The sequence below is a fragment of the Thermobia domestica genome, chromosome 14, assembly GCF_964235325.1.
Source record: "Thermobia domestica chromosome 14, izTheDome1.hap1.1, whole genome shotgun sequence".
NCBI classification, from domain to species: Eukaryota; Metazoa; Arthropoda; class Insecta; order Zygentoma; family Lepismatidae; genus Thermobia; species Thermobia domestica.
This window is the reverse complement of record NC_137467.1, coordinates 59,594,400-59,618,245: the sequence shown is the minus strand read 5'-3', so window position 1 is coordinate 59,618,245 and position 23,846 is coordinate 59,594,400. Positions and strand designations below refer to the sequence as shown.

Genomic DNA, 23,846 nt, shown 5'->3' with positions numbered 1-23,846 from the left:
GAGGGCAATGAACAGAAGCACAAGCGAATAAAAGCTTTACTAAGGACTAATTGAAACGCCCAGGGAGAAAAAGGGAAGTAACTGCACCCTTCTTCGTTAGAATACGCACTTCAATTACCGGTAAGTGTGATGATAAAAGTTTGTAACTTTTCCATTGCGAGCCCATTATTCATCTCAGCACCCCCGAAAACTATCGATTAGATACTAATCGATCGTTCTAGGTTATTTTTATTACAAATACTTCTCATCCACACTCCAATGCCAATGGGGCTGAACGTAGACTTAAAAACGGCATTAGGAGTTAACTATTCATTTTAGCGTCCCCGAAAGATATTAACTGGACACTAACGTCGATCGCTCTCAATCATTTTTACATGTTACCCTACCGCTTATCACATGCTAAACAAACTTAAGACTTAAATGGCATCGAGAATGTCGCTATTCTTCATCTCAAGAGTCCTCGAAAACTATAGACATTAATATCGGTCGTTTTATGTCACCCCTTCCCATACCGATCCCACACACTCATGTTGATAAGGGTATTTAAACCGCACCTGAAGTCTCCCTATTCATCTCAGTGCCCACAGAAACTATTGCTGGGAAATTAATAACTATTATTTTTACATGTCAACCACTTATCACCCCTATGCTGAAGGGGCTGAAGTTGAGTTTAAACGTCATGTGAGTGTTGCTATTCATTTCAGTGCTCTCGAAAACTATGGACTGAACACTAATATTGATAGTTTTCGATTATTTCTATATGTCAACCCCTTATCACCACTCAGCCCTATGGAGGAATGAACTTGGACAAAAGACATTGCGGGTGTTATTATTAATCTCAGCGATCCCGGAAACTATGGGCTGGACATTAATATTGGTAATTTCAGATTATTTTTACATTGTAAACTCCTCCCTTACTCATTCAGCCGTCCTTGTCGAACATATGCAAAAAAAGAAAGAAAAAAATAAAAAGGAAAAAGAAAAGATAGAAAAAAAGATTAGGATTTACTCATATACTATTAAATATCATCAAAATTGAAGCGGTTTAACAAGAGTTAGCCGTCCAACATACAAGCAATCAATCATATTTACAAAGGTATACCTAAATTGGTTTCTGCATTACTTTACACAGTTATCACAATAGAAGCAAGAACAGTGCAGTCAGTAGACGTAGTCAATTTGTCGCTTTATTTTGTCACTGCATGCGATTGTTGAAATCTGAAGAAACAGAAACGCCAATAAATTTACCACATAAAGTAATGAATGAGTCTACTAATTTTGTCACCTCTGCTCTAAAACTAAGTGCAAGATTTCAAAAATCAAATTTTGGGTTCCAAATAGTACGTCTGCCAGGTAAACAAGGCGTATGCCGGTGTCCACTTTATTTTATTGGAAATATGTTTTCTTATATTCTTTAAGCCATTTACTTTCTCAATTTCCTTCTTTCAAAAATACACAAAAACTGCTTCTCTCTCTCATTACATCTGGTGGTGCACAAAAGACTGAATCCTCTGCACACGAGATGGCGTTAGTGTCCCAAATATCAGGATGAGTCGCAGCGAGTCTAGTGTAACGTCATTTACAGCTGACAGTTGAAGCTATTATATCTGCAAAAACAGTTGGATTCTTATAATTTGTATTGCACCGTGAAAATGAGTAAATTTTCCGCAAAACTGCTTTGATTTTACAATTTCATTTCGATAAAGACGGAATTGTTACGCAGGCCCGAGAAAAAATGTGTTGCTTACAGGGAAGACACGTTATCAAAATTAACAGCCAAAAGATGGTTCAGTCGTTTTCGTTCTGATGATTTCTATGTCCAAGATGGCCCTTGCAATGAGTGACCATCGCAGCCAGGGGCGGATCCAGGACGGACTTCTGGGGGGGGGTTGTAATACTGCTACTTAAGAGCTACTTTTAAGAACTCCAAACTCTGGGATGGGTTTTATTTATATATAAAATTTTAAAAAGTCTCCTCTTCTGGGGGGGCGAATCGCCCCGATTACTCCCCTGGATCCGCCCCTGATCGCAGCGAAAGTGGATGACAGCAGTAATGATATCGCCAATGACTTAAGAGGCCTCATCCCGGCGAAATTAAAATACCGTTAATTTTACGGTAATTATGTGATATCTTCAAATAGATGAAAGATAATCGAAATGTGGAACAAGAGCGCCCTAGACAATATCATTTTACATGAGATACCATTATCATGATTCACTTATCTGCTTTCGATTTCGAGCCTTTTTGAAAATCGGCATATATTTTCGCGTTTCTAAACGGATGAAAACGGAAAGCCACTAGGTAACTCGTGATAACGGTATCTCACGCAAAAAAAATATTGTCTAGGGCGCTCTTGTTCCACATTTCAATTATCTTTTATCTATTTGAAGATATCACATAATTACTGTAAAATTAGCGGCATTTTAATTTCGCCGGGATGAGGCCTCTTAACATCCTTCACCAGTGTTAAAAGTATTTGGAGGAAGCCAGCAACAAAAAGAAGCTCAATGTTTGGGTGGTCCTGATTATACTCAAACATGTACTCCATTGAAATTCTATCTACTGAAACGTAACGAACTCAACCCATTTCTGAAGCAGTTGATCACGAGTGATGAAAAGTTGATAACCTACAACAATGTGGCAAAAAGATCGTGATCGATGGTAGAAGTTCCACAGTCTGTTACGGAGATCACAGTGATGCCCAGTAAGGTTATGCTGTGCATTTGATGGGATTGAAAGGGCACCGTGCATCACGAGCTATTGCCGCAAGGCAGAACGATAGTTGGGCCTGTCTGTCGACAATCAGCACAAGTGCAGCTAGCAATTCAAAAGGAACGACTGGAACTGGTCAACAGAAAAGGTGTCGTATACTAGGGATGGCCAGAACCGGTTCCTGGTGGAACCGGTTTTCGGGTCTGAATGGATCCGGTTCTAGAAGATCCGGTTCCGGAACCGGTTCTTCGGATCCAGATGTAGAACCGGGTTTTCGGATCCGGGTCTGGAACCTGATCTTCGAGAACCGGTTCTTTGCGGAACCGGAACTTTGTGGCTATTCCTATCGTATATCTTGCTGACGACACCAGACCAAATATACCTTTAACGACCGGTCAGAAATTGAGAGAACTTTGTTGAGAGGTTTAAAGCATCCCCGTATAACCCGTACCTGGCAGTCAGACTATTATTTGTTTCGGCCCCTGCAGAACTACCTGGACGACGATGTTAGTTTCAGAAAAGACCTGTGAAAATCACGTGTCACAATTTTTTGGCCAGAAACCACAGAAGCTCTATAACGACGGTATTATGTCGTTGACATTAAAAAATAAAAAAATCATCGCAGAAAGTAATACATACAATACAGAGGGTGTGCAAAAAGTTTTAACAATATTTTGGGAATAGATTCCTCACATTAACATTAGAAAAAAAAAAAAGTTCATATGAACCTGTGGTCGGAAGTGCATAGTTTCGTAGGTATAGGGTGCCGAAAACAAAAAATAAAAAAATAAAGGCCCATAGTTCCACTACTATAAGACCAACTGTAGTCGAGTCTAAGACATCATCTGAGGAACTATAGATATGCCAGATTCACTTGATCCCTAATCTTCCGTTGCAAGCGCTGCTATCGGCTGAAGGTATTCCACTCACTTCCTCTAGGACTAGCTCGGGAGAGTAATGCTCCCGGAAGTAGAAACGAGAAACACATTTCTGATTGGTTGGCGTTATCCACTTCTTGCCACGTTGCATTCAAATAGCAGACAACAAACGCTTGCTGTTGTCGGCCTCAGTGGCCGAGTGGGCTAGCGCTATACGCTAGTAATAAAATCCTCCTTTGGCGCGAGTTCAAACCCCGCCAGAGGAAAGGTTTTTTTTTGAATTTTTTTACATTTTTATAACACTTATTAAATTAAAATAATATGAAAATAATACTTAAAAGAGTGATTTATTTATTTTTATGCAGATAAGTAGTTGTAGTACTTATTCCCTTTTACTCCATGACATAGGGCCATTTTGTTCCCCTTGTACTTCATGATATAACTTTTGTGACCAACTTAAAACAACTGGCTAGGATAGCGCGTAAAACAGCTGTCTAGAGTAGCGCGCGGAAAAACGTACTTCCGGGAGTATTACTCTCCCGAGCGGGTCGTCTTTCTCTCGCTTAGCAACAGCTGAACCCTTATTAGCTCAACGCGTGGGTGTGAGTGTTAGTTCACATTTTTGCCACGGCTCAAGACATTTTGGCAGCACAATAGTATGTGAACTATCCAACTATTCATCCTTCAGAACCTCTGGTACTGCACAACCATTTTCAGAGAGGTTGTTTGGAAGTACTCTCCACCTACCTCTCTAAAAAAAAAATGATGTGCAAGTACCAGAGCATTCTTAAACATGGATATTTGGATAGTTCACATACCAGTTCCTCAGTGATGTCTTGACCCCCGACTACGATAGATCAAATAGTAGTGGAGCTATGAATTTTTAAAGTTCACTTGTTTCACGCTTTCGGCACACTGTAACTCCGAAACTATCCGCTCCATATGAACTTTTTTTCTTATTTTAACGTGAGGAATCTGTTCCCAAAATATTGTGACATACTTTTGTAACACCCTGTATAGTTAAATTACAATAAATGTATTTTCAAATTTGAGCTCCAACGGCTCAATACTTTTTAGAAAACCTGACTCAATGAGAAAAATAACCATAATTTTTTAAAAATAAGTTCCACATGTAAGCTCATGGCGCTGGAACTCTCAGAAAACAAACGATACTAAAAGCATTGGCGGAAATTCGTCATGTTTGACCCATCCATTCGGTCCGATACTAGATAAACTATATAGGTCTATTATATATCTAAAGTATGCAGCGAAGAGAGAAGCTATACTCTGTATACAAAGTCATTAAATGAAATGAAATGAAATGTTTGAGTTTCACGTCCCACGATTATGCCGGCTAGGCTAAAGGAGACAGTGATCATGAAAAATGAATGAAATGATGGAATGAAGAAAGTGGGAGAACCCCGAGGAAACCCATGCATACGGTGTTTGTCCACCACAAAGTTCACTCGGCGCGAGCTGGGATCGAACCAGGGACCCCAAGCACCAGAAGAACACACTACCACTGTGCCACCGCAGACCTTGTAATCCATCTAAAATGATCCAGAAAAAAATTAATTGGTTGCTCGACCATTTTTGAAAATTATGAAACTTACACAGTTGTTTGCTTCATGTTTTAAGACTTTAAAATTATGTTTACAATATGTCTATCTGAAGCGGTTTGCCAGTGGCGGCCATATTTGTTTCGTGACGCGCCCCTACTTTCACGGTTGTTAGGGTTAACAAAAACGTTCATTACGAAAACAGTACTTGGTCTAGAAGAATAAAACAAAAATCATTTGATTGGTAATGGATTGAAGTAAAAACTAGGCCTATAGGTATTTATTTATATTTCTCCTTTCTATAAGAAACTTACTAGTAAATGTGAACATCAATATCGGTGAAATTTCAGATTTTTGTAATGTTTTGTAAGTAGGAAGGAGAAGTATACACACTTTGATATTGTTCCTGGTATGAAGAGATATGTCAATAGTTTCACCAGGAAAAGATATTGATTGTGATATACTTACCCTTATGTTTTTATGGTTGTGTTAAAATCACGGTTTTGTCGGGAAAAAAAACGAAGTTTGGCTTCAAATAATTCTGATGGGGCTAGCGATAAAAATCTCAAATGAGCACAGGATGCAGTGCTGTTGTATATGTTTGTAGCAAATAAAAACACATTCTTGTGTATTTTACTACTACAAAAGTTATAGTCTCTCAAAAATGAAACATACTCCGTTGTAGATACCGTTCTGGCACACTAAAGAAGGGCTTTATAGGGGGTTATTTGTCTTCAGGGTACGTTGATATTCTGTATACTTGTCCTATATGTTGTGTATTGTATCAATATTGGAACAATTATTGTTTTTTTGGAACAATTATTGTGCATTTTTCTATTCCCAGCACTTAAATATATACGGAGATTAAACAATATTAATATATTACTGTTTGAGAGGAAGTACCTTACCCAAAGCGTTTAGCACAACTGAGATTGCAATAAAATGAAACTATTTTGAAAACAAAATCATATTGTTGTTGTAAAGACACAAAACATAACTGCATGTTAGCAAAACATCCATTCCATTATGTTTGACTCTAACAAAGTAATTTGATGTAATTGCAGAACGTAACACAGGATGATCGTCGTAGTCCTCTGACTGAAGTGACGTAACATCTTACAATGCCTTCTGAGATAGGAACATACTTGTAGTACCTCCTAGCACCAACAAATCTAGAACAGCGGTCAATACGTTTTTGTAGAGTTTTGGAGATCTTAGGTACTTTATCTGAACAATTATTGTGCATTTTTCTATTCCCAGCACTTAAATATATACGGAGATTAAACAATATTAATATATTACTGTTTGAGAGGAAGTACCTTACCCAAAGCGTTTAGCACAACTGAGATTGCAATAAAATGAAACCATTTTGAAAACAAAATCATATTGTTGTTGTAAAGACACAAAACATAACTGCATGTTAGCAAAACATCCATTCCATTATGTTTGACTCTAACAAAGTAATTTGATGTAATTGCAGAACGTAACACAGGATGATCGTCGTAGTCCTCTGACTGAAGTGACGTAACATCTTACAATGCCTTCTGAGATAGGAACATACTTGTAGTACCTCCTAGCACCAACAAATCTAGAACAGCGGTCAAGACGTTTTTGTAGAGTTTTGGAGATCTTAGGTACTTTATCTGATTTCACCAGAAAATATTTGATGTTTTGTAACTTTTCATTACAAAATGAAAACGTCACCTACGTTGAGTAGCTGATTATTTGTTGGCCTTTGCAAACTTGCTATTGAGACTTCTAGTTTTGTAGTTCCACCCACACCATCACTGGCGTTTTTCCCATAGGATGATCCAAAAACATGCCATTCAGCGTCCAGATCGAACTCGTGGTTGTGACAGCATATATTATCAAAGTTCTTTTTGTTTTTATATTGACTTGAAGCTCCATCAGTAAAATAAGTAAGTTTTTTAATGTTCGGATGCACTTCTTTAATATACGCTGTGAAAATCTTTTGAAAGCCACAAAATGTCTTGTGTTCTAATTTATCATTTTCCTTAAAATAGAACCCGAAAGGGTGAACCGTGGCTTGGATATTGATCCAGTGAAAACTCTGTATCTCAATCTGAACTATGAATGAATAATTTTCTGCAAAATCTGTTAACACCAAACGTTCTTCTGCAATAAGTTGAGATTTTTTCTTCTTGAGAAAGTGAGCTTGAGATTTTGACACAAGATTATGCGGTTTCAGGTTTTCCAATTTCTCCGCTAACGATTCAAAAACCTTCACTTTGCTCTTGAGATCTATGTCGGTTATAAATGCCCCCAAGCCTGTCAAATGTAGTCTAGCCGTGAAAATGTTCAAGTATAAATTATTGCAACTGTACTTTGATACGTGTGAAGCTATCAACGTGCTCTGAAGACAAGTAACCCTCTATAAAGCCCTCCTTTAGCGTGTCAAAACGATATCTCTACAACGAAGTATGTTTCATTTTTGAGAGGCTATAACTTTTGTTGTAGTAAAATACACAAGAATGTTTTTATTTGCCATAAACATATACAACAGCACTACATTCTGTGCTAATTTGAGATTTTTATCGCTAGCCCCATCAGAATTATTTGAAGCCAAACTTCGGGTTTTTTTTTTACAAAACCGTGATTTTAACACAACCATAAAAACATAAGGGTAAGTATATCACAATCAATATTTTTTCTGGTAAAACTGTTGACATATCTCTTCATCTCACAAACAAAATCAAAGTGTGTATACCACTTCTTCCTACTTACAAAACATTACAAAAAGTGAAATTTCATCGATATTGATGTTTACATTTACTAGTAAGTTTCTTATAGAAAGGAGAAATATAAGTGCATGCCTATACGCCTAGTTTTTACTCTCATCCATTACCAGTCAAATGATTTTTGTTTTATGCTTCTAGACCAAGTAATTGTTTTCGTAATGGACGTTTTTGTTAACCCTTACAATCGTGAAAGTAGGGGCGCGCCACGAAACAAATATGGCCGCCACTGGCAAACCGCTTCAGATAAGACATATTGTAAACACAGTTTAAGCCTGAAAACATGAAGCAAACAACTGTGTAAGTTTCATAATTTTCAAAAATGGTCGAGCAACCACCTCTGGATCACTTCAAATGGACTGACCCATACGTAATCATGTTAATATTTTTATAAATATTATGTTCTAAGTTTTCTTTCTTTTACTTTCTCATGTCGAGTCATCTGCATTAATATTTGATCAGATGTTAAATAGGCCTAGTTTTACATATTCAACACAACACGAAGTATGTAAACGACTGCTTTCAGACTTTATTAGTATCAAGTTATCCTAATTTTGTTATAAAACCGTCTCACGTTATCAAAAATATCTGACGTCGCTTGTAGACAACAAAATTAGTTCGCAATCTTGCAATCTGCAAAGATGTAATACACATCACACAGATGTATCACACACGTAATACAAAGTTTACAGGAGTTTTTCCACCTGGGACATCGCGAACGGAGGTGAAAAACAAACAGATTAGGATGTAGTACCGGTTTTTACACCTAGGGTGTGGCGAAGGGAGATGAAAAAGATAGATTAGGATCTAGTATGAGAAAACATATTTTTAACAATTAGGCTATTTTGAATTTATTTTTAGATATATTTTCATTTCAACACTTATTGTCAAAACTTTTATTTCTATTCCTACATGAGGCTTACATGGATAAGACCTAGGCTGTAACAGATAAGGAGTAATAATCAAAAAGCTTATTATATACCGGAAATTACTTACAGAAGATCGCTGCCAAGAGGATGTGACAAAAGGCACGTCGCGATACGAAATACATTAAGAAAGCCCGGTTTATGGTGGTTTATTACAAGGGATACAATTAAAATTATTACACTGAACATCCATAATAAATGAGCCAAGAAGAAAGAAATGCAAAGGCTGTTTAACATTTACAAAGGATTTCACGTAAGAGAAAAAAATCCCCATTCTAATTTTCGTTCAGAAAATCATCAGAAATATGTAAGTCTAAGGATTTTTTCCCCCTTTGTCTTGAAACAAAGTCCCTTTGCTACAGAAAGAAAAAATGCTGAAGAATGAACATTTTACTGTTTAGGAACACATTCCAATTTAAATGTCTTCTAATATCGAGTTAATAAGCTTTTAGTGTATCTATCTGTTATTATGAATTAACAGTATATCATACCATCGCTTTCAACATATTTATTTGTTCAGATTTATTATATCGTTGGCTGGAAATGAAATGAAACTTTAGCTGTACGTCACAGTTACGCTCTTTAAACTGAAGAAGCGAGATGATTAATAAAGGTGAATGATTATGACCGTTATTGGAATGTGTATGCGGGAGGAAACGGGAGAACACCGAAAAGATGCTGACACCGAGATTGTCTACTACATGTTCGTGTGGCCGGGAATCGAACCACGGACGTTTCGCATCTGAAGTACCTCCACGTCTACAACTGAGTCAGTGTATCCCCACGTCACTGTTTGGTCTTGCAAAAAAAAAAAAAAAAAAAAAAAAAAAGCTTGGCTTAAATGAACCAAATGACTAACAATGTAAACAAAACTGAGTACGTTTTCAACTCTGTAACTTCAAGGTCGGTTTAAAAAAATTAAATGAAATCTTTATAAGTTTTAAGTCCCACAATTATGTCGGATAGACTAATCGTAAAATCACCATTTACATGAACTATTTTAGACCAGCACCTGAAGCAGTATTACGAAAATACGGTAATGCAATTTGAGCACGATTAGAGAAATCCTTAAGTTTCACATCCCACGGATATGCCGGCTAGAGTAAAGGGGATGATGATGAGAAATGAATGAAAATGGTAGAATGAAGAAAGTGGGAGAAATGAAGAACCCGAGAAAACCCACACATACAGTGTTTGTCCACCACAGTTAACTTGGCGCGAGCTGGGATCGAAACAGGGACCCAAGCACCAGAGCTGAACGCCCTACCACTAAGCCACCGCGGCCTCTTCAGCACAATTAGTAGAGAAATGCCACGGGGGTTACACGGACCACCAACTGAAATCAAATTGGATAATCTTAGTCACGCTCCAACAATGGCAGCCGACACTACCATCAATGGACTGGCAACACACGTACGACTGTTAATATCATGATAACCTTTTGAAAAGAAAGTGAAATGAAAAATTTCAGTATAACCTACCCCAAAAAATTTCCCCCTTAGTGTAAGGGGAAAAATGAAATCTTTCAGTTTTACGTCCCACGAATATGCCAGTTAAGCTAAAGGGGACGGTGATCATGAGTAAGGCCCGGATTTTTATGTAGTCCAAAGTACCGAAATATGTACATAAATATGTAGCAAAAATCAATGAAATATGTAAGAAATATGTTAAAAATATGAAAATATGTAAAAATATTTTTTCGTGTTTATTTTGTATCTGTGCTATTTTCTTAGCTAATTAATATACTGTAACATATTTATGTAATAAAAGCTTAACAAGTGTAAATAACTTCCTACAGATACGTACACATTTTCAGAAGAAACAAATGAAAATATGTATAAAGAAATTAAAAACCACATTATTGAACATATAAACACAAAAAAATATTTATTTAAACAAAAGGCACTTACTTTTGGGACGAACAATGAACCACTAAATAATTTTACGCAATGGAAAAACTTTGTCACTAACTTGTCACTGATACGTTCAAATTTTCACTAAGAACAAATAAAATTGTCTCGTGGAGAAATGAAAATCACATTATTGAATATCAAAAGAGGAAAAAATATTTAAAATAACGAGCGCTTACTTTCGGAGCGCACCATGAACCACTAAGTATTTTATATGATGGTATTCGAAAAAATCTCTAACTTGCCACAGATACTTCAAGCTTTTACTAGTAACAAATGAAATTGTCTCTGAAAAAATGAAAACCACATTATTGTATATGATGAAAAAAAAAGCGCTTACTTTGCTGATGCTCAATGAACCACTACATACTTTTCCAATTGTTCAGGAGCTAGAGAGTCGTTGGTCAGTCAGGATCCTTTTATAGGCTGAGAAAGACCTCTCCACGTCGCAGGAAGTGACAGGCGCGAACTTCAGCAAATGACATTTTCCAGGACTGATTTCCTCAGGTGCCTCCGTTTCTTCTCCTGCATGCAGTCCTCAATGTTAGGTATCCTGGATTCCTCTTCAAAACTGACTGGAACTTTGGGGCAGTTTTCGCACCTATTTCTCCCTGCACAATGTTGAGTTTCTTGTATTTCCGTAGAGGTTGCACATACAAAAGGTGAGAAAGCCAGCCAACTGTATGCGTTTTAGTTTGTTTTGTCGGCACACATCCGAGCGGCGTCTGCTTGCAAAGGCGTAAGCACAAAAATCCTTATATTGTTTTCTTTATTTATATATAAGAAAACAGATTTTTTTCAGGATTGGAAGCGGTAACTAACGACTTTTTTTTTCATATTGTAGAGTGTACGATTTGGTTTAACCCAGCTTTCCCTCAATGCAAATCGGTTGAACAAAGTGAGAGAAAAAAATACAGATATTTGAATAAAGTACTTTTTGAGTTATTATTACATATATAAGCCTACTTTTATTTGCGTATTATTTAAAGAAAATTAGCGAAAAGGAGCCAGAAAACTGAATTTATTTTAAAATATGTACAGTGGACGGAAAATATGTAACAGACTTCAAAATATGTAAAAATATGTAACGTGATTTTGGTTTATATGGCTCCTTACTTCGTAATTTGCGAACATTTCATATTTTCACCAGCGTACATACAAAGGAAAAAATATGTAAAAACATAAAAATCCGGGCCTTAATCATGAGAAATGAATAAAATGGTGGATAGAAAGTGGGAGGAAACGAGAGAACCCCGAGAAAACCCACAAGCACGGAGTTTGTAAACCACAAAGTCCACACGGCGCGAGCTAGGATCGAACCAGGGAACCCATCCACCGGTGGACACTACCGCTGAGCCACCGTGCCTCCTTTGGTGTAAGGGAATGGATGAGTAAGGAAAAAATGAAATCTTTAAGTTTTACGTCCCACGATTATGGCAGATAGGCTAAAGGAGACGGTGATGGTGACAGGTGAACGAAATGGTGGAATGAAGAAAGTGGGAGGTAACGGGAGAACCCCGAGAAAACCCACGAGCACGGTGTATGTCCACCACAAAGCTCACTTGGTGCGAGCTGGGATCGAACCAGGGAACCCAAGCACCGGAGATGAACGCTCTACCACTGAGCCACCGCGTCCCCAGGATGAGTAAGGAACGTAAATGATTGGAGTATTAGTGGAATGATAATGTAGGAGTACCCCAAGAATATCCACGATGTTGTCCACCACAATTTACTTGGCCGGGGATCTAACCAGGGATCCCATGCACTAGAGACAAGCGCTCTACCACTGACCCACCGTGTCCCCCTATGATAATCCCTTTTGAGATTCTAATCATATAAAGTTAGCCTTTTACACAGCAACTCTTCCTACATTTTGACGAAACAGAAATAAGGGGTAGCAGTACCTACTTTTAATGAGATTGTTTCCGCAACGATAAACCTTCGGAAATCGTAATTTGTGCGTTTGTTTTTTGATTCAGAACCTCTTCCTCTACTGAACTCCCTTCTACCTGTACGGACAACATACGCATTTGACTCGGGCGCCCGAAGGAGAGCCTGTCCCTGACTCACGAAAATATATTAAATTCCTTATTTTTTCCTAATACAAATAAAAAAACATCACCCTAGAAAATTTACATTGGGCGTCCGGTGGCAACATATGTGGTTCGAATGTTCACGTTAAGTTGTAGATCCAAGTTCCATAGAAAAATGAAATGAAATCCTTGAGTTTTACGTCCCACGGTTTTGCCGGTTAGGCTAAAGAAGACGGTGATGATGAGTAATGAATGAAATGGTCGAATGAAGAAAGTGAGAGGAAACGGGAGAACCCCGAGAAAACCCACGCACACAATGTTTGTTCACCACAAAGTTCACTTGGTGGGGGCTGAGATCGAGTCCGGGACTCAAGCACCAGAGGTGAACGCTCAACCACTTAGTCACGCCTACTCCAAGAGAGTCTTTGTGCTGATCGAGACGCTAAACTCCAGCTAACGAAACAATATTTCCTCCATCCTCTTAATGCAGTGCATCCTAACCTTGTTTATCTAGCGATTTCTTTCATAAACCCCGCATACATTAGCCCTTCTTGCTACTCGTGGAAGCATTGAAGTTATCAAATGTTCAATGTCAATAATAATGTTACCAATTAATATTTATTTCCAGCAAAATTTATGCATTGACGCGTATTTGTCACAACATTCGTATCAGACCCATTTTTAATTACGAACGTAGCTCGTCAGTAGCTTGCGCCCCTCACGTTGGGAACCGGTGACGTACTACAAAGAAATGGTACAAGGACGTGCGCTCTATCTTCATGACACAAACTGAGGAAATAAAAGCAAATGTCAACAAAAAAAAAAATCCTACAGAGATTTTAAGTTGGTCTTTTTACAACACTTAAATAAGGATCCGAACCCAAAACCCCTCGCCTGATTAAAGCATTCGTGCTAGCCAGCAACACAGTAACTATTGGTGAGCTGTATTACTCGATTCGTTATTTTTCTTTTCATATGACCTAAGACGGTAAATACGAAAAAAGTCTTTGATAAAGAAAAACTAAGTAAACTTATCAGACAATTACGGGATTCGTACACGTACCTTTTGTTTATTCGGAGAGAACAATAGTTATCCTGTGGTATATCGCTGTGGTGCACAATATGAACAAACAGTGATTATAAAGGTTCGCGAATATGTTTGAGATACGCAAAGTAACAATACAAATAATTCAACTACAGTCGCTATTTAGTTGAATTTTAACGTCCCGTTGGGCAAGATGGCTACATGAGACGTGAACCTATTAACGTGAAATCCAAAGCACATGAGCTCCCGCTGGGAATCGAACCTGGTTCTCCTACGCCACAACAGGACAAAAATACGTAAGCATCTCTTTACTGTGGAAGTTCCATACCATTCAGCGCAAACTGGAGTCGAAGTCGTGACACACAAGCTCGTACGAAGCGTCAGAACTGTGCCGCCACGGCTTCTCTTCAAACCGATCAATTACGCGAAAAAACAATCGCTCTGCAATAATTCATTCAAGACTCGAACTTTCAATAAATAGAACTCAACAATAAAAGAATACATATCATCCTTTGTTTCAATCTCCTTACTGCAATACACTTCGAAAACCTAAAACCCGTAATTCATATAATGACCTCATTTCTTTTGCATAACATTTTAAGCAGTAAGATTACACGATGACAATGCTGTACACCTCCTGCTCTTTTATTCTTGCCTCATCCGAACGCTAGCGATACACGTTTTCCCTCCTCTGATTCGGCCAACTGCCGCTGAATACAGCGCTTGCGTACCACCGCCACACTATTTTAGGCTATTGTAACGAAGCGCATCTATTAACTTTTCCTTTCGAGTTTTCAACGTGTCTCCGATCCCAAGATACGCGAAGCTGTATTCCACTATTATTTTCTTTACGCCACCCCACGCTACAAAATGCGCGGATGCGTGCAGTCCGCGCACATTCCACACACACACACACGAAACGCAAGCGCGCATCATGCCTGACCTTCGTCTCTTTCCAGTTTTGCATACTCCCACCAACCCGTCTGCTCTCCCTTGACCATCATTTTTATGAAAAATAGTACACTTCACCAAATCACATAACACTCCACCTACGCGGATTGACACAATTCCCGCTTTGCCGCTCCCCCCCCCCCTTTGTCACTATGGCCGGATGGCCACTCGAACATCGAACAGCACAAAACTTGCTTTCACGCCCTGTCCTTCACTTAACATGGTTTATCAAACTCATTACACACCGCAACACTCAATAAAATAAATATGCATATAATAATATTCCCGTTATTTCGTGATATTCTGTGATTGAAAAACCGAAATGAACTTAATATCGGTTACTTTTCAAATTACAGGTCTTAAAAAACTATATACATATATTCGTATGAACAGTATGATAAACAACATTTTAACGTCAAGTTCCTTTCTTTTACAAGACCTCGCTCGCTCGTGTAGCCTACGTGACCAAGTCAATCTCGCGGGAAGAAATCAATTCCACTGGCTCCCCTCTCCGCAGCTTCTAACATTCGTAGGTAAACATTCCCAACTAAAATCAACAAATGCGATCACACTTTTAATCATCTTTCCACGAAATAAAAAAAATAAACAATATATTTAATTTATTCACAACAAAAACAAAAACCAAAAAAAAATGTGCATTACTTTTACTTCGATTGCTTTCTTAACAAATCTACGGAATACATTCACAGATAACACGTAATTATTAATAATAGCGAATGAATACGAGCTTGAAACATTCGATACTGAAGTTCCACATCGAAGTTCTGCAGAACTATTATTTTTCGAATCCGATCAATTAATTTCCAGACTAAAGTACAAATTTACAAATAATATCATAAATAACACAAACTGACAACTCTTACACAAGATTAATAGCAATAAATGACCACGAATCGTATTTTCAGCATATACACTGAAAGCAAAAATCTGGACCTCCCACTATCAGAGGCGGCAACATACACTTTTAGTTCGCGTGTACCGTTCTCATTTACATTAATAACACTCCAATATGCAATAGAAAAAATAATGTTCTCACTGTTTCTAGGCGAAATTCATCATTAAATCACAATATTATTAAAGTTATAAATGTTATATGAACGACCTGCAGAAACATCAACATTGTGGTTTACCCCCTTGTAAGGTTTGACGCCATCATTTCATTCGAATAGAAAGGGATCGATCTAGGCGAAGTGGTGCATTAGGGGGGACATGGTCCGCAGAAACCACATAAAACAATTAGACTTAAAATAAACACACAATCAATTGCATAAAGGTGCTAAATATGAGTCAACCTGAGTAAGAACAGTTGCTGTCACCTAGTTCAATATGGTTCGATGATTATACATAAAAATTCACCCGTTTCCTTCAAATATGGCGACTCGGCTCCTGAATCCTCCCTAGTATATAATTACAACCAGGATACTTCATGTCCTGCCAACAGAACAGGCCAGGAATCTATCCTATACCATTACATGGACAGGAGGGGACAATATTTTGCAGGTCACTTTCCCTAGATGACAACCACTCAAACTCTCATATTTCACTTATAATCCAATTTCTAAAACTATGCACTTTAATACTGCATGCATGAAACGATGCAACACGAACATTTTCTGTTAACTTACCTCAGCTGAATTGAGCAGTTCAGTATAGCTGAACTCGGGGCATGTTTCTTCATTGGATTCACCAAGTGGAAAACTGAATCGCACTGTTCTGGAATTTTGCTTCGGTTTCTTCTCCTTTTTGTTCGTTCCCAATGAAGTTAAATAACATCGTTTTTGTTCGGACATCCTACATGGACTCCACTAAAGTAAAACTACACAAGTGTCCCGATTTCTCTTCAGCATATTCACACTCTTAACCCAGACGTCGCCATCTTCAGTTGTTAACATACGCGGGGAGCATGCGCATCTGTTTCTTGCTATTGCATTGTGGGAGTTTTCCGAGCGCCAAAACAAATGCACGTGCAATACGTTGCGCGTAAGGCACTTGTTCAGCGGAGGCAGCCGAAGCAGAAAGCAGAGTACGTCTGCTTTCGATGTTATGTAGTTACGTTAATATAAATTATTTCAAATGTAATTCGTAAGACAGTTAGTAATATATTATGAATGTATTTAGATGAATATAGTAGTTAAAGTACCATAAATTATAAAATATTTAGAATGAATATTGAAATTAGTTCACTATTTTGAAGAGAAAATTGCCAAGATCCTGGAAATATGGAATTTTCTTGTTTTGAGGGTTTCTTTTTTAAAAAATCTTAATACATATTGTTTCAGATTTATATTTTAAATATTAAATACGTAATTAATTTAAACAAGTAATATATTACCAGGAAATTGCACCGACTTTTTTTTTAAAAAAAAAAAAACAGATGTGATCGATAGGAACCTGAATCTTTTTTTATATATGAAAAAACAAGTTCTCGCATTAAAGATCAAGAATGGAAGACAAGTTACAGAAGCATAGTTGTGTTGTCTAACAGGTTCAAAATAAAATTTGAAAGAGATTTTTTTTTCTTTCTTTAAGCCAGCTTTTTATTACGAGTTTCTGCTTGAACGTTAATAACGATGTGCCGGTACAGTGCATCAACTTCATCTCCAAGATTGTTTTCTGAAAACAAAAGAAATTCAAATGTGTTATATAAAAAAAAAAAAGATATTGTCTGATATGGTGAGAGCTCATGTAGTTCGGATCGCACGTCACACTGCAGGTCCATGTCTCATATAGTCTTGTGCTGAGCGACAGGTTAAAACAGATCAACCAAACAACAAAACTTGTCTGTTATATCCTAACGGAAAAACGGCTGAACCGTTTGAAATGAATTTCTAAGGAATTTGGTTTGCCAAAATGTCTTTATGTATTTACCCTGCGTGTTCTTTCTCCGTTCGGGAGACATAAAATCTCAAAAATTATTTGACCAATTCGCACCAACTTTGGTGAAAATGTAGGGATCAGAAGTTAGTAAACGAGCTCATTTTCGGAGCCGATAATTAAACCGGAGGTGGTATAAATTAACCATTTCTGATTTTAAAATTTATCTCTATAGAGCGAAAACAGTAATAGATAGAGAGATGTGGTTTTCTGCAATCGGTTATGCGTTCCAAGAATAGATTAAGCGTTCCATCTCTATCCTTATCCCTCTACTAAAACCCGAATTTGTGGAAATCAACTACAAATTCCGGTTTCGATATTAATCTACGTAAAGGAAAAACGCAAAGAGATAGCGAAAAGCCGTTTTATGCATCAATTTAGCGTTCTAAGAATTGATACCACCGTCTCTTTTAAAAACATATTCAAAACGGAAGTGGTACAAATTAACCACATTCGGTTTGAACTTTGACTCTTATAGAGTGATACCCGTAAGACAGCGAGAAATTGGTTTCTGTAATCACGCGTCCTAAGAATATATTCCATCTCTATTCTAATCCCTCTATTAAAACCGGAAGTAGTAGAAAATCAACCACTTCCACTTTTAACTATCACTATAGAGTGGAAAACGGTGATATAGAGAAGCGGTTGTTGCAATCGATTGGGTTTCTCAACAATATATTTAAGTCTCTACTAAAACCGGAAATGGTAGAAATCTACTGCGACTTCCCGTTTCAATATTGATTTACATAGAGCAAAAATGCTAAAAGGCAGCGAGAAGAGGTTTTATGGAATCGATTTAGCTTCTCAGAATAGATACCATCTTTTCTCTTACTCAAACGGAAAGTGGTAGAAATCAACCACTTCCGGTTTTAACGTTGATTGTTATGTAGTAAAAACGGTGAGAGAGCGATAAGCTGTTTTCTGTAATCCATTAAGCACCCTAAAAATATATTCCATCTCCAGTTTAATCTCTATTAAAACCGGAAATGGTGGAAACCTACTACAACTACAGGTTTAAATAATAATTCAGAAAATGACACACCATACAAGCCAAACTCCTTCACGTGGTGTACAGGTGACAGTGGTACTTGTTTGAACGAGATTTTTATCGTATCACCTTCACAAGAATGAGTATATCCTAAGGAGTATTTGAGGGGCGGAGGTTAAAATGCATTTTAAAAAACAGTTTTTTTAGAAATTCGTCGTTAGGAAGATGAACTCGGTATTGGATATCATGATCACTGGCGTCTCTGGCATGTAAATTTTTTGGGGGGGGACATAAAAAAGCTATTTAAATGGTACTACCTAACCCAAGCTATATATTATCTTTGATTCCTTTTGTTACTTTAAGGGACCCCCTGAGAACTCCGAACTCTGTTATAATCGTTTCACAGCCTGAATATTATATTCCAAATACGGTCGTTAGTAAATAAATTAAATTAGAATAAAATATGGAATTTTTGTACTTCAAAATATTGGGGGGACGCGTCCCCCTCGTCCCCCCCGCCAGAGACGCACATGATCATGATCACAGGTATTCTGCCATAATTGGCAGGTCACTTGCTGTAACTGAGAAGCTTCCATGTTCCACAATCTTCTGCTAATATCTTCGTCCTCACGATCGAATTTTCTTTTTTGATATCGTCCCTTAATTATAGTCTCCTTCTTCACTCTCTCGTTCTCTTTCCTGCCGCCATACCCTCGGAAACGTCCCTCATGATACAGTTCCTTCTTAGCCTAATGTCCCAACCAGTTTCTCTTCCTCTTCTTAATAATATCTAAAATTGTTCTTTTCTCCCCTACCATTTCTAATATCCTCTCATTCGTTTTCCGCTCGAACCAGCTACTTCGCTCCATTCTTCTCCACACCCACATTTTGAAAGGTTTCAGTCGTTTTTCATCATGTTTGCGTAATGTCCATGTTCCTGACACATATAGTACAATACTCCGTACCATGGGCGCCCGAAGGGGAGAGCAGGGTGGGGTCCTAGTCCCCCTCTAGCTCACGAAAATGTATTAAACTTCGTAAGATTTTCTAAATACAAATAAAAAATACCAAACTTAATATAGCAACCAGGGATTTGAGCCCCCCTTAGAAAATTTTCTTCCAGTGTCCATGCTCCATACGAAGTATTTTATGAGTCTTTTTCTCAGCTCCTTATTCAAGGTCCCACAAAACAGACTTTAACCCTCTATTCAAACCGGAAGTGGTTCAAATTAGTCATTTCTGGTTTTAACGTTTATCGACATAGAACTGATGACAGATAGCGATAAGTGGTTTTCTGCAAACAATTTAGACTGTCAAAGGAACGTACGATCACAAAGTGCGACACTCTATCAAAACTGGAAGTGGTTGAAATTTACTACTTCCGGTTTAAATACTGATTTCCATAGAGCATAAACGGTAAGAGATATCGAGATGCAGTTTCTTTGCAATTGATTCAGTTTTCCAAGGATAGGATCCACCTTCTCCATTAACGCCCCATTTAAACCGGAAGTGCCACCAAATGAACTTTGTGGTGGACAAACACCGTGTGCGTGGGTTTCCTCGGGGTTCTCCCGTTTTCTCCCACTTTTTTCATTCCACCATTTCATTCATTTCTCATCATTACCGTCTCCTTTAGCCTAGCCGGCATAATCGTGGGACGTAAAACTCAAAAAATTCGTTTTATAACCGGGAGTGGTTAAAATTAACCATTTCCTGTTTCAACAACCATCACTATAGAACATAAACGGTAATAGATAGCGACAAATGGTTTCCTGCAATCGATTCAAGGTATCGAGAGAAAATATCGTCACAACTCGCAACACTCTTCTACGAAAACCGGAAGTGGTTATAATTTACTACTATTTCTGGTTTCAACTAATACTGATTTCTGTAGAGAGATAAAAGATAATGAAATGCAGCTTTTTGCCATCGTTTCAGCTTCCAAAGAGTAGGTTATACTTCCTATCTTAACAATCTACTGAATACAGAAGTGGTTAAAGTTAACAATTTCTAGTTTCAACATTAATCGCCTAGAATGAAAATAGTAATAGATAGTTACAATTCCTTTTCAGCAATCTACTTAAGGTGTCAAGAGAACATATTATCACAGTCTCAACATTGTACCAAAGCCAAAAGTAGTTGAAATACAGGGTGTTTCAAAACAACACCGACAACGTTTGGGAGGTGATTCCTGACACCAAGAAAACACAGAGACCAACTTGGGTGCACAAATGCTTCTTTTCGAAGTTATAGGCTGCCGAAAACATTTTTTAAAAAAAAAATGAACTTTAAAGGTCTATAATTCCAAAACTATGGGACTTACCGTAGTCGGGTCGAGATTTCACTTCGGAACTAGTATGTGCCCTATCCAAATATCCATATTTAAGGATCCTACGGTACTTCCGCAACAATTTTTATAGAGGCAGTTGGAGAGTGCTTCAAAAGATATGACCGTAGCCAAATCGCTCTATAAAAATTGCTTCGTGAGTACCTACCTTAGGATTCTGAAACATGTATTTTTTTTATAGGGCACATATTAGTTCCTCAGTGAAGTCTTGGTCTATACTTTTTGTCTTATCTTGGTGTCAGAAATCACCTGCCAAACGTTGTCCGTGTTGTTTTGAAACACCCTGTATACTACTACACCCGGTTTCAATACTGATTTTCGTAGAGGAAATACTGTAAGAAGAATCGATATGCAGATTTTTGCAATCGATTCAGCTTCCCAAGAGTAGGTGTTCCATCTCCTTCTTTAACCATCTATTCAAACCGGAAGTGGTTCAAATTAACGGTTTCCGTTTTCAACCTTTATTACCACAGAACAAAAACAGTAAAGCACAGCGAGTAATGGCTTTTTAATGTGGATTCAGCGTTCAAGGAAGCGATTCTACCTTTGATCCTATTAATCTATTGCAACCAGTAGTTATAGTTATGTACTACTTGAAGTTTGAGTCGGGGGCACGGCGGTTAGAGTGGTAGAACGCTTAACTCTGCTGTGTGAGGTCCTTGAGTCGATCCCTCGGCAAAATAAGTTTGTGGTGGACAACATCGTGTCCGTGGGTTTTCTCGGGGTACTTCAGTTTCGTCCCATTTTATCATTCCACCAATTTCTCCATCATCATTCACTTGCTTTGATCATTGTCTCCCTTATCCTAAAGGGCATACTCGTAGGACATTAAACTTAAAGATTTCATTTCATCTTTTTGAAGTTTGAGTATTGAGCTGTCATAGTTTGGTAGTCTATTGTAATTTCATCATGTAAATCAAAACTCACTTGTTTGCAGGGGCGGATCCAGGACCGACTTCTGGGGAAGGGGGCGGTGGGTTTCATACTGATACTTTTAAGGGCTCCAAACTTTGGGATGGGTTTTATTTATATATATAAAATAAGAAAGTTTCCTCTTCTGGGGGGATCGCCCCGATCGCCCCCCCTGGATCCAGCCTTGCTTGTTTGTATACATAAATTGCGTATAAAGTGAGGAAACGTTTCGATCTTTTGAATTTTTGAACATAGCACTTGAATCGACCTGGGTTTTTATAACTTAATTTTGGTTGAAAATAATATTGTTAAATTAGACTTAAATTTATCGTCACAGATAGTTTAATAAACCTATTTTCACCATGCAAAGAACGCGTATTTCAGCTAGTTTATAATAAAAGTGAAGCTTTTTGATCATAATGGAGAACGGTTGGGTTGTTTGAAATTAATTTTGGAACACTTAGTACCAGTGGCGTATTTAGGGGGTGTCTTCCGGGCTTAAGCCCCCCCCCCGAAATCTTACTTAGTATAGTAAAGTAAATGAAATGTCTTGCAGAATTTTCACATTTCCAGGCAAAGCTCCCCCCCGAAAGTTAGCAAAGCCCCTCCCGAAACAAAATCGTAAATACGCCACTGCTTAGTACTTACCTCATGCTGAGCTTTTGTCTCATTTTTATTGAAATGTCTATTCTAAGATAGGAGAAAAGATTCAAAATTTTTTGCGAAAAATATAGTATCTCAGAAGTGTCGTTTGTTTATTACCGGACATTTATGAATCCTGGTTTTACCTTCTCCCTCTTACCGTGTTTCTCCGCAGAACACAAACACATGTGCATCATCTTCCTTATTGAACAACTTTTAAATGTTGTGCTACTTCATCCCTCTTGTCATTTGCAAAGGACCCCACACAATACTTATGGAAATTGAGTTTCGGTGGAATTGTTTGAAACTGTGATATGTTGTTAAAATTATATGATCCTGAGAAAATGTCTCAACGGACACAACCACAAATCACCGACAGTTTGGCCACTACAGGGTCATTTTTTTTCAAAGCAGCTGATATTGTGAATTTCGGTGGAAAAGAGGCTAAACCGTGATGTGTAGTAGATATTTTGATTCTGAGGCAAACTCGCAACGAGCACAAGCACCAATCACTGACCGTTTGGCCACTCACTATAGGGTCTCTTTTTAAAAACAACCGAGTATAATGATATTTTGAATTTCGGTGAAAATGAATGAAACTATAATATATTGTAGATGTTGTGATCCTGAGAAAAAGTGCTAAGTTCTGGCTACCGAACAGCTGTAGGTCAATTGGTACAGCATTTGTTCATTCGGGAGGTTCGGCCCGGATCGATCATCCTGTTTCTGGTTTTCCGGGGATTGCCTTTGTCCCACTCATTAGGATTTTTTTCTCAGGATCAAAATATTTACCAACATATCACGATGTAAATCTATTCCACCGAAATCCAGAATATTATCTTTGGCTATTTTCGAAAAAGTGCCTGTAGTGGACAAACGATCAGTGATTGGTGGTTGTACCTATTGACGCTTTTTCCTCAGGATGACTAGATCTACAACATATCACGGTTTCAATAATTTCTACTGAAATCCATCGTACAATTATCTTCCACTGTTTTATTTTTAAGTGGCCCTGCAGTAGTCAAACGGTCGATAATTGGTGGGTGTACCAATTGAGACTTTTTCTCAGGATCACAGTAGCTAGAACATATCACGGTTTCAAGAAATTCCACCGAAATCCAATTTCTATAAGGATTGTGTGGGATCCTTTGGCGTTGGACCCCGTCTGGGACCCTGGGGCCAAAAATATTGTTTCAAAACGTGTGCCCACAAACATAATGGGATTAATGGGATCCGTGGTCGCTGATTTGTCCATCTACCAAACGGTTTTCCAAAAAATGATCCGGGATCA

The 23,846-nt window shown here is 37.9% G+C and overlaps 1 protein-coding gene across 4 annotated transcripts in view; it reads right to left on the bottom strand.

Annotated features, from left to right (window-relative positions):
* LOC145669689 (uncharacterized) overlaps positions 1-16,735 on the bottom strand; it is a 215,068-nt gene extending 198,333 nt beyond the window's left edge. For 2 of the 4 annotated variants that reach the window (XM_081737975.1, XM_081737974.1), the window contains exon 1: positions 16,418-16,733. In XM_081737975.1, the coding sequence (XP_081594101.1) occupies positions 16,418-16,582 (165 nt within the window). In that variant the 5' untranslated portion in view covers positions 16,583-16,733. Of the gene's footprint in view, positions 1-16,417 lie in introns of all 4 variants that reach the window. The other 2 variants (XM_081737976.1, XM_081737973.1) reach the window with 2 other exon arrangements.
* Positions 16,736-23,846: the final 7,111 nt, after the last annotated feature.